Source organism: Osmerus mordax, chromosome 10 (genome assembly GCF_038355195.1).
Source record: "Osmerus mordax isolate fOsmMor3 chromosome 10, fOsmMor3.pri, whole genome shotgun sequence".
In the NCBI taxonomy this organism is placed as follows: domain Eukaryota; kingdom Metazoa; phylum Chordata; class Actinopteri; order Osmeriformes; family Osmeridae; genus Osmerus; species Osmerus mordax.
The window spans coordinates 844,107-856,566 of record NC_090059.1 but is presented as its reverse complement, the minus strand read 5'-3'; the positions used below and the strand labels follow the sequence as shown (position 1 = coordinate 856,566).

General features: G+C 39.6%; 1 protein-coding gene across 1 annotated transcript in view; it reads right to left on the bottom strand.

Moving 5' to 3' along the window:
• LOC136950321 (uncharacterized) overlaps nucleotides 1-12,460 on the bottom strand; it is a 156,738-nt gene that overhangs the window by 143,561 nt on the left and 717 nt on the right. Inside the window, exons 2-4 of the mRNA XM_067244593.1 lie at nucleotides 6,305-6,498; nucleotides 6,080-6,188; nucleotides 5,758-5,960 (exon numbers count right to left, since the gene is read on the bottom strand). Coding sequence (XP_067100694.1) covers nucleotides 5,758-5,960; nucleotides 6,080-6,188; nucleotides 6,305-6,497 — 505 coding nt within the window. The 5' untranslated portion in view covers nucleotide 6,498. The remainder of the gene's footprint in view (nucleotides 1-5,757; nucleotides 5,961-6,079; nucleotides 6,189-6,304; nucleotides 6,499-12,460) is intronic.

The window sequence follows — 12,460 nt, the reverse complement described above, 5'->3', positions numbered from 1 at the left end:
CTTAGTACTGCTAGTTTATGTACCCTTAGTATAGTTAGTCCACATATTTAAATTTTAGGTATATGTTTATTGTATGCACCTTCCTGCAAAAGCAAATTCCTTGTCTGTGCAAACTTTCATGGCGAATAAATCCCTTTCTGATTCTGATTCTGATCATTATTAAATACAATTTTAAAATACCTTTTCGGGCTCACAGTAGGCACTGGACTCTTTATACTTTTTGGGTTGTTTTGGAGCAGGCATTTGTGATGGGACATCCAAATATTTTGTTTTTTTTGTTGCACCTGTGCTTGACACAAACCGTTTGGCCCACTGCTCCTCACAGTGGTCCATGGATTCTCTTATATGTTTCATTGGTCTTTCCAGCATCTCCTCTGGCATGTTTTTCCTCAAAATGTGCTCCCTGTATCTTCCTCGAAGGGATGTATGTTGCCTCCTAATGAAGGCTGCAGGTCGGAGGTTACCTTCATTCCGCAGGATTTGGTTTTTAACCATCCCAAACCACTGCTCCACGTATGTTTGTCTCCCTTGTCTTGTGTGGTATCAGTACTTTGTTATTACCCAAGACATACCTTTGGAGGTCACCTAGGAGGACACCACTCCAGAGGGGAAAAAGTCCAAGGTAATCAGCAAATAGCACCTCTAACAGCTGTGGGCAGTAATAGATGTTGCTCTGTGCTCCTTGGGTCATCTCTGCTTCCATATCTTCTTTGGATTTTTCAAACACACTTCTGAATTCCTTTGTAAATGGAGATTTTGCAAGGATGGTGTTTGAATTTGGTGGCATCTGGATGTCCTGGCTCCCCTTTAACCTCACCGCCATCATCTAATTTGCCTGTTTTGGAAATTTGATTTTGCAGCTTTGCTACACTCTTGCTCACTCTTTTGCTTATGTCCTCTGCCATGAAGACCACACACATGTGGTGAAAGATATCCAGGCTGGTCTCAAAGGATGTACAGTTTAACAACTGTGCAAACGTGTACACAGCAAACTCCTTTAGGCCCTTGTCAGCTGTTTTCCTTCCAAAAGACAGTGACACTGCCTTGATGATGTGAGCCGAACAGAGATGGATGATTGTTCGATGTTTGACGTCTTTCCTTGACAGCTTCTTCATGAGGGTTTGGTGAGACTTTTCCAAATAGGTACTTACATTCTCTTTGTTGAAGGCTAGCACTACACTCTGTATTAGGGCCCAACTGTAGTCAGTCTCCACTTGACTGACTCTGACGGATGTAACTTTACTAATCTTTGCAATAGTCTGCATTAGCCAAAAAGTTACATTTGGAATGGTGTGGTCATTTTTCACCATTTCTGTGACTGGCAGAGGGGGCTTGTCTCTTCCCTCTCCTGGCAAAGCAAGACAGTAGTAGAACACTCTTTTATTGGGTGTGCTTTGCCTTTGGCAAGGGCACAACCTTTGTTCTCTCACATATATATTATTATTATTTTTATTGGGTGTGCTTTGCCTTCGGCAAGGGCACAACCTTTGTTCTCTCACATATATATTATTATTATTATTATTATTTTTATTATTCTTTTTGCCCCCCTAAAACTCAGTCAATATTTGGCCTACATAGACAAAGTAGGTGTCAAAAGTTTCGTCTTGGTAGCGATTGAGTTGCTTCTATTGGAATTTACGTTCCGTTGCATGGTTTAGGCTGAAGTTAAGTTTTTGTGGCGAAAAGTGAAGCTAACGGTGGCTAATTTGCTAGCCACAGTCACTGACGTTACTAACGTCACTACGTCACTAACGTCACGAAAACCCGCGTGACTACCTTTGGCAGAACATTCGTTTCGCATCTGTTAACTTGGGGGATAGCAAGGCTAACTATAGCTTTACTGCAAGGCAGCTGCAGAAACGCCACAAGAAAAGAGGCCAGGGTGATAACTATTTACTCATTTTACTTTGTGATATGACACACAATTGTGATGTGTAATGTACAATATAAGCTGGTATTATTAAGGAAGTACATCTACTTTCGGAAACAGTAGTCTACTATTTCACTGAAGTATTAGCATCATGACATTAGCCTGTGTTGCCCGGGCAACACATACTACAGTGGTCTATGATGTAGCGTTATCTGTTTTCAATCGTTAAAATAAACATTCCTCACATATACATTTTCGTTGTAGGATTTATTCTGACATTAGTAAACGATTTGTTGGTGAAATTACCATTACCTGTCGTTTCAAACCAGTGTAGCTCACTGCAACGCTGTAGCTTACGCGAGACACACTACAAAAACATCTACACTACACAGCTGTTTAGGAAGTCAAACAGCGACAGAACATGTTCGGCACTGTCCTTAAATCAAAAGTCTATCTAACTACTAACCTGAACTTCATTGCCACAGCCTAAACCATGTCAATCTGTTCATGAAAATAATTAATTTCAGCCTAAACCGTACAACGGAACGTTAAATCCAATTCAACCAACGCAATCGCTACCAAGACGAACACAGCAGTAGTCTAGTACTGTACCGTAGTAGTACAATTTACCGGGGCAGCTTCTCCACACAGGGCTATATCGCATTTTGCGTTGTTACTGACAATGGTCGCTACCAGTGAGCTTTTTATGAATGAGCGATTTTCCTCTAAATAAATGTCAAGCTTATTTACGTTTTGGGGGGCATATTTTCAGTTAGCAGATGGTACTGTTTGAATCGCGATTCAATCTTCTACTGCCGGTAACGTCGTAGAATAATCTTCAAAGGGGGTTCTTTATTCATGAATGAATGCAATATGAGTAGGCTAAATGCTTGAAAATATCACGAGAAGGGAAAAACTTAAAAGGACGTTTAAGTCATAGAGATTAGGTCAATTTTTACACCGGTCTGCCAAATTTATTCGTTTTGATTCAACGATGAGGCTGCCTCTTGCAGGGGAAATGAGAAGACATCTATTTCATTCTACACTTCACTCGTATTTTCAGTTGTAAATGAGCAGCAAAAAAAAAATGCTTTTAAATCTATGTAATCTTTATAAATAATAAGTATGCATTTTTATATAACGTATACAGAAATATCAGTTGTAAAAATGTCATTCAAAAACGGACCCCTGTGCAACCGACGCAAGCAAGCACACCCTACAATTTCCCCAGAAATTGTACCCTCTCTAGTTTCTTTTTGCCCCCCTAAAACTCAGTCAATATTTGGCCTACATAGACAACCTAGGTGTCAAAAGTTTCGTCTTTGTAGCGATTGAGTTGCTTCTATTGGGATTTACGTTCCGTTGCATGGTTTAGGCTCAAGTTAAGTTTTTGTGGCGAAAAGTGAAGCTAACGGTGGCTAATTTGCTAGCCACAGTCACTGACGTTACTAACGTCACTACGTCACTAACGTCACGAAAACACGCGTGACTACCTTTGGCAGAACATTCGTTTCGCATCTGTTAACTTGGGGGATAGCTAGGCTAACCATAGCTTTACTGCAAGGCAGCTGCAGGAACGCCACAAGCAAAGAGGCCAGGGTGATAACTATTTACTCATTTTACTTTGTGATGTGAAACACAATTATGAAATGTAATGTACAATATTAGCTGATATTATTAAGGAAGTAGGCCCACATCTACTTTTGGAAACGGTAGTCTACTATTTCACTGAAGCATTAGCATCATGACATTAGCCTCTGTTGCCCGTGCAACACATACTACAGTGGTCTATGATGCATCTGTTTTCAATCTTTAAAATAAACATTCCTCACAAATACATTTTCGTTGTAGGATTTATTATGACATTACATTACAAGTAAACGATTTGTGGGTGAAATTATCGTTACCTGTGGTTTCAAACCAGTGTTGCTCACTGTAAGGCTGTAGCCTACGCGAGACACTACAAAAACATCTACACAGGTGTAGGAAGTCAAACGGCAACAGAACATGTTCGGCACTCCCCTTACTTAAATCAAAAGTCTATCTAACTACTAAAGAATATATTGTGCTTATTAAAGTTATGTATTGTGCTTATTAAAGTTATGAACTTAGAAGTGTGCCCAGGCTTAAACATTGGGTCTCACACTGAGTGTGGGAAGCAGGCTGTTCTTTGTGTCTCTATCTTTTCATTTTCAGAAACAACCTTGAATCTGGGTGGAGACGGCACCCGAGCAGGTGGGACGCGGAGGCAAGAACAACTCCCTGATGCACGAGAGAACAAGCTCAACCCTCTTTTCATCTTTCTGTTTTAATTGCACTGTATATTATATGCTGGGGAGGGAAAGATAGCCAGTTGGACTTCGTGAACCAGCCCAAACTCTGTTGCGGGTAGGGAAACGTAGACAACCCCAGAGCTCTGTACTTGTTGATTTCCAACTGCTGCATTAAAGCTGATATTATCGGACCTCTGCGACTCCAGACCACTCTTTCTAGAACACAGATTTGTGTCATAGAATACCATCATTACTTATTGGAATAGACACAAAGATATATGAATCCTTCACTACTAACCTTAACTTCATTGCCACAGCCTAAACTTTGTCAATCTGTTCATGAAAATAATTAATTTCAGGCTAAACCGTACAACGGAACGTTAAATCAAATTCAACCAACGCAATCGCTACCAAGACGAACACAGCAGTAGTCTACTGTACTGTACAATTTACCGGGGCAGCTTCTCCACACAGGGCTATATCGCACTTGGCGTTGTTACTGACAATGATCGCTACCAGTGAGCTTTTTATGAAATTGATTTTCCAGTAAATAAATGCATTTTTATATAACATATACAGAAATATCAGTTGTAAAAATGTCATTCAAAAACGGACCCCTGTGCAACCGACGCAAGCAAGCACACCCTACAATTTCCCCAGAAATTGTACCCTCTCTAGTTTAGGTTGTTTTGCATTGAGGTACATTGTGTATATCGCCCCCTATGGGATTTATTTGGTACCTAGCATGCACACGCGGGGAAAAGGAAAAACTTCTCCAGTTGAGAGCAAGACGCGCAGCTGAACTCACGTTGTTGTAGTTATTGTCTTGTTACGTTTTTGCCTTGGACACTCTTCTGTAAGTACATGTACAGTATGGATAATTGGTGTAAACGTTATATTATATTTGCAGGAAATGTGTTTTGGAACATTATTTCTGTCGATAACGTGTTTGTCAGGACACGCTCCAAGCAGCTAGGTTAGCATTTCGTAGCTAGCTCTCTGTATAGGCTTATTATTTACATTTAGTCATTTAGCAGACGCTCTTATCCAGAGCTACTTACAGTAAGTACAGGGACATTCCCCTCCCTCAAGGCAAGCAGGGTGAACTGGCAACCTTCAGATTACTAGCCCGATACCCTAACCGCTCAGCCACCTGACTCCTCCATATTATCGAATGTGAGAGAGTGCTTCTGTTTTACATACATTCGCAGTAAGCTGTTTCTTCATGTTCCTTTGATAGCATGTCTCATTGTGTTTGTGTACTAATGTATGCTTCCATTCCTGTTTGTATTTTCAGTTTTACAAAAATATCCTATAATAAAAATAACCTTCAGTAAACATCTAAAGTCAAGCCTTGTGATTACTTGAGATCTTGAGTGTTAGCTACCTGTCTAGCTACTAGCTACCTGTCCCGAGGGAAGATGTCTGCTAAGGTAATAGTTGTCTCGAGTCAAACAGAGTTAACTGCCAATCAGAAAACATCACCAGCGGTAATCTAAAGCCAAACTTTTGATAACATTTAAGATCCCTGAATTATGTTCCAGTGGGTCAGTGGAATAAAATTTTAGCACCACCAGTTTCAGACCTCTGGTGAGAGCCACAAGTAACACTTACGATCGCATAGCTGCTGTTGAATGTTTGGCTCAGTCCTTGTTTGTGTATTGGAGGTCCCAGGTGTCTCTCTTCTGTCCTCTGGAGGTCTAATGACAGGTGCAGGTGGCAAACCTTTAGAGGTGACTGACCGGTCCTTCCGTTGAAACTTGGCACTTGGTTCATCCTCACTTTCAGTGTCACTGAATATTTGCGTATTTCTGCCCCTGATGTTCAAAATATAAGGTTATTGAACTTGTAAGGATGACCAGTGAAGTACATTCATGTTATTTAGCCTATCCACTGAAATTTTTTTCTTATCAAATTAAGTTGTTAGTTGATATACATTCCTTTTCTCTTCATGTATGCAGGACGGTCATCCTCCTCCTCTTCTGTCTGCATATCAGATTGAACCACAGCCATAGGAAGCTTTTGGCGAGCCTCTTCATATGTGTCTGTTAGAGAATATTTTAATAACGTGCTGTGTTTAGAATGCAGATGCATATTGTCTCAGTAGGTTGATGTCACTTATAAGTACCGGTAGTTGACTGGAAATATAAGTTTAACTCACCTCTTGTGTACCTGATGTTCACATCAAACAGACCCCATGTTTCGTCAGGTGTTTCTTGACGTTTCACTGCCCTTGTGCAGCGTTCTGTGGAGGAATAAGGCGGCCAGTAGCTCATGCCATCCTGGACCCATGATGAAGGCACAACTTCGGTTTCCTTCTTCTCCGCAGAGATAAAGTCCACAATGTGAAACATGCTGTGTACATTGAGAATGAATTAGCATATTTATTAACCCCACAATTAGCTCACTAGATTGTGTAGGATGTGGTAGGTGAAAACATGTACCTATGTGTTTTATGATTATTTGAAAGACATGTTTTACTTTCCCATGCTTGTTGGTGACTTATGTATAGGCTAATCAAAGGTTTGCAGTGTAGATCCCTTCAATATGACATGAATGACTTTAGACACACTCATACACCTTTGTAAAGACACATTTGTATTTATAATAGTTAAACACCAATTTCACACAAATATTGTTGTAGTATTTGTAAACACTATTCACAAACTTTAAAAACATTTGGGTAAGGTCTGGTTCCCATATTACAAAAAAAAATGTTCTGGCATCCAAAATGTTTTACATATAATAGTAAAATACAATCAAGTATCTGCCAATATGTATTGGACTACCGGTACAGATTTCATCTGTTAACCTTCCACTAAGTGAAGAAGTGGCATGCCCACAAATTTGTTTTTAAATGGCAGGAGCACATACTTTACAAGGCTTTCATCTACCTTCACACATTTCAAGTTTGAAGACATATCTGACAAAAGAAAGACTCCCAACCGTGAGGATTTAACTGGGTAGTCAAAAAAGTCTGTGACAGAAGTGAACTCATTATACACAACACAGTGGTCCCCTTCTATGCAAATTATATTTCTAACTAAACCTATACTGTCTTTGCTTTTGATGCAATTGTCTCCAGTGACAACCTTGATGCAGAAATTGGCAAGATATATTTCCTTGTATTCACTGACTGTACTGGTAACATGTTGTGGGATAGGACCATCATTGTGATATTCTTTCACCTTAGGGTGAGAAATGTCACTACAACAATCAAGCTCTGACCAGGTAATTTAATAGCACATGAAAAGTGATCTTTGGTTAAGTGTATAATACTTTCATACAAGAGAATGATTGTTATTTATTTATTTTACTTTCATGTAATCATTAAGTAATTAGAATTAAACATTAAAGTAGTTAAATGTAAATGCAGTGAATATTGTTTTCGTGTGTGAACACAGCCATCATGGATCGGAAGGGGTTAATTACGTAAACAACGCGACAATTGTTTACTGCACTCTTTAAATCCAGCCACCTCCGTCGACACCAATGAGGAATGAATTTGAACGAGAGCAGTCATTCGGGATGAGCACGCGTGAATGTAAGTTGTTTCTCACATAAGGCTATGTTAGTAGCTAGATTTATGTTTTTATTGTTGCATTAATATTCATCTATCAGTTATGATATTGTATTCGAAAGGTTACTGTCAGTATCGTAAGAGGTATGTTAACATTGACAGCTGGCTAGCTTGAGTTGATTAGCTCGCACAATCCGTTTGATTTTAGCAGTTAGCTCCGAGGTTATTCCAACTGTCATATTAGCATTGGGAACCTGACCTTACCAAATGGTTATAATAGGAAAAATGTAATTCCTAACTTAAGTTAATTTCCACATTAACCGTAAATACTCAACGTAATAACATCGCACCGTGTAGGCTAGCTCTACTCACCTGGCAATTGTTGTCGATTGGTGTTGGTCAGTTGTCAGTTGTACTGTACAGGAATTGCTAGCTACAGTAGGCCGTAGCAACTAACTTGGACTGGCTAAAATATTGAGTATACTCAACTAACGCTAGACCTAAATACAAGACCTACAATAAAACTACTGTACACAACACTAGAGCTATATAAAATATTTAACGACTATACTACAGTAAAACTACAATTCTAACAATTCCTTAATCTTTCTGTTTTGTCTCGCTGAAAACCACCAACAACTGCAAAGAAAGACGTTAGCATTTTGAATCTGTTGGTAAACCATCCACGAGACGTTCCGGCCCGTGAGCTCAGTCTTTGGCTGTGGTGGTACGATCTGCCATATTTTTCGGTGTGTTAAACTTCTGTAGCCTACCCAATATGAACAGAGACATTAAAACAAGTGATCTAATGTGTATATATACCATAACCAACATGATCAGATAAGAGAAAACAGCACTGAGTAGGATGAATCAGTCAATTTTGTAAGAGTAGCCTACAACTGTTCAGGATTTACAAGATGTATGTTCAGGATTTACAAGATGTATAACACTTGTTTTGTAACTAAGAGGGATTATGATGTGCCCATTGCTGTTACAATGATTTTATTTACATGATGGCACTGCAGTGTATTTTACATTGGGAAAATCTATATTGTAGGCCTGTATTTTTATGCCATGCGTGTTATATAATCCAGTTCTGTGTCACAAGTAGCACAGGGGATATTTTACAAACATGCACAAGTATTTTTTTTTCCACTCATGGACTCTGTCACTAATAGCCTATAATGTTTACATGTATTCTCAAGTACTTTGGACCACAATAATTCTTACTGTAGAGATATTGATCTACTGTAAAACTAGTATTAGCCTAATAAAATGTATATTTATATTTCAAGTTCCTGGGTGTCCACATCTCCGAGGAGCTCTCCTGGTCTTCCTGAGGAGAGCCTAAAGAGGACCCTAACCACTGACTGGTTGCCACCTAATCTTGGGAGGCAGTACAGGACTCTTTGCTCCTTCACCAACAGTCACAGACCTGCCACACACAAAATTACACCCAAACCACATCCCTAGTCACTTTTTATTTACATTATAAACATATATATAAATTATATTCATATTCTGCACTGCACATAATTGTGTACTTACAGTATATGTATATTGGTATGCAAACCATATGTATAATACTGCACATACTGTAACATCTATGCAATTCTGGTCTGAATTACTTAATTAATTCTTTAATGTTTTGGTACTTTATTATTAATGGAGCAAGCTATCATAATTACTCACTTGTTCATATACTCTCTCCTTTAGTCAAGTTGTAGAAACCTGATGCCATGGTTGTAGAAAGCAAGCCTATGAGAAATGATCTTGTATTAGAATACACAAAATTCACATATGTAGAATTGGCTGCAAATGATCATTTGTGTGGTTCATGCTTTTACCTGGTCTCTGAGTAGTAAGGGGAGAGCACCAAGCTCCTTGAAAGAGATGGTATGGACAGGAAAGAACCCACTGGTCCAGAATGTAAAACTGGATGATGTAGGCTAGCAGGGAATGTTCATGGCCAGGAGTCTGAAGTCCTAGTTGTGTCCACTGCCAGCTGTGACGCTTCAGTGGGGGGCTTGCATAGATCATGTTGAAACCATATCTGCACATCCTTTCTTACGTGTTTGTTTATGGACAGCACTTTGAGCTGCAAACTCTGCACGAAAATGTACTGTATAAATATTATTCAGCAATTTCTATAGTTGCTTTATATGAAGATTCTGATGTATTCTTTGTCAAAATGACAATTGGCTTCATTAAGGAAGAACTGAGATTCTTTGATGAATTGTCTTTGTAAATGTAATTCCTTTGGATCACATTAACACTTAACAAAATAATTAAAACACATTTGCATTGTGTGTGATTATACAGCGTTGGTCTGCTATACAGAGAATGCCTGCTTAATATTACACATCACCAATGATTGTTTCTGTTCTTGTTGATAGTAAATAAAGAATTATATTTTCAGTTCAGTGTCTCATTTATTAAATCTACACATTTTTCTGCAGATGAGAACATTGATCACTATGACATGCTGGGGCAGAGTTGGAAATAAATGGCATACAACCACATTTCCAAAAAAGTTGGAACATTGTGTAAAATAAAGTAAACAGAATACAATGATTAGCAAATTTGATAAACCTATATGTTATTTACAGAACATAGAATGTTTAAACTGATGAAATGTATCATTTTAAGTAAATAAGGTAGTTTTGAATGTGATGGAAGCAACACGTCTCAAAAAGTTTAGACAAATTTACCACTGCAGCTCATGTGCATCATAACACATACCCTCTTATTTGCATAACAGTCGGGCCAGATAACTCTCACCGGAATCGGCCCGAGCTCAATAACCGCATCTTAGCCATAACCCATACCGCCGAAATCGGGCCAGACTCGGGCCAATGCCGTCTGCCGAGTCCGATTCTCAGCCGATTGTCCCGACATTCTGCCGGAATCAGCCTGATTCCTCCATGCTAGCTGGGTTGTCACGACAACAGCAGCGTATGGCGATGTCAATACTATCTTCAATTGTTATGATTTGGTGTTCCACCACGACATGTTTTTTGGGTTGCTCGTTGGTCTTTTACTCAGGATTATATCCAGGTTATCAAACCATGCATGGGAAAAAAGATTTTTCGTCCGACGAGCTACCACTTTTCCATAGAACATCACGCACTTTTAGCTGTCTAACTTTCAACCGACATTGGTCTACTGTGCAATGCTGACCCTTTATTTCAGTATATCACCAAATAATTTAAATACATCGCTACTGTTATGTGTCTCTGCAATATGATCATCAGCCCATATTTGCCGAAGAGCCTTCACTTTATCATTCCCCCACGTTTTCCCTCAACTAATTTTGCTGATAATGAGTGGCACAGCTGTCTCCGCCAAGTGTCAATTCCTTTTTCAACCCACAATGCATTACATTTTGGTTTGTTTCCTGGAATAGGTCAATATTAAGTCTGATTACGTTCAGACCTAAAGCAAACCGAACAATGGTTCACTTCGAACCGGACCGAGTCCCGTCTTTTTAGGGGGACCATGGTTCGGATGTTTCGTCCGCACCGGAGTTCGAATGCGTGTTCTCACCTCTCAAAACGAACCGGACTTTCAGAGAAAATGGACCATGGTCCGATTGAAACGGACCAAACATGTCAGGTGTGAAAGCACCCTTAGCCTGCCCCGGACCAGACTAGTTTCGCAGCCTAAGTTGCCATAGTAACCGAGTTAGAACTACGTTGAGCTAGCTTTATGGAACCGAATGAACTAGAAATGAGTCCGACTAATTGACATAAGTCTGGCTTATTCGTTAAACTCGCTTTATGGAACAGGCCTCTGGAGGACAGGACTAGCCAAACAGCTATACAAAACAAGTGACTTGGCTAAATCAGAATAAAAATCTGAATGGGTTTTATTCGCCATGAAAGTTTGCACAGACAAGGAATTTGCTTTGGTAGGAATGTGCATATTAAACATGTAATCTTAAATTTAAACATGAGGACTAACTATACTAAGGGTACATAACTAGCTATAATAAGTGGAATTAGAATTAAAGTAAAATATAGGGATGGGACATATGGCACTGACGCATCGATGCTTGTGTCGCAAAACCAATACGCAGTTTCGAAAAAGTGGTTTGGAGCTTGTGTCAAATGACGATGCCACGTGATTGATGACGTTCAATGCTTCAGACGTCACGAACTGGTTCAAAGTTCTGGCGCACTTCTAAACCTTAAAAGAGGGAAAGAAACCAGTGCTTGTCGTCTTAATAGGAGGCGAACACTACATTGGCAGAAGCGCAAACAGTCATTAGTAGAGTACATAGTTATTATTAGAAGACGATTAGAGAATTATCATTAGCAGACGAGAAGTAGGTTACATTAGCAGAATAGTATAGTTCATCAGCAGAAGAGAAGTAGGTTATATTAGCAGAAGAGCAGAAAGTAGAAGATGATATGGATGCTACCGGAGGAAGAAAGCGATCAAGAGTATAGGAACATTTTGATATGTTATCCCCCAAATGTGGCCAGGACGGAGGACCCTCTGGACTACTGGGTCACACGCAAGGCCCTTTACCCTCCGTTATTTAAAGTGGCCATGCAGTTTCTGTGCACACCAGCATCCTCAGTGCCTTGTGAGAGGATCTTCTCCAAGGCTGGAGAAATTGTGAGCCAGAGGAGAAGCCGCCTGAAACCCAGTACAGTCGAACAAATCCTGTTCCTGAATAAGAACTTATAAATGTTCTCAAATCAGACTGTTGCACAAACACATTCCCCCGAACCCCGTTATGGTACACTGCCTTTTCATATTGCACAAGCACATCCCCACTGTCCCCACAAA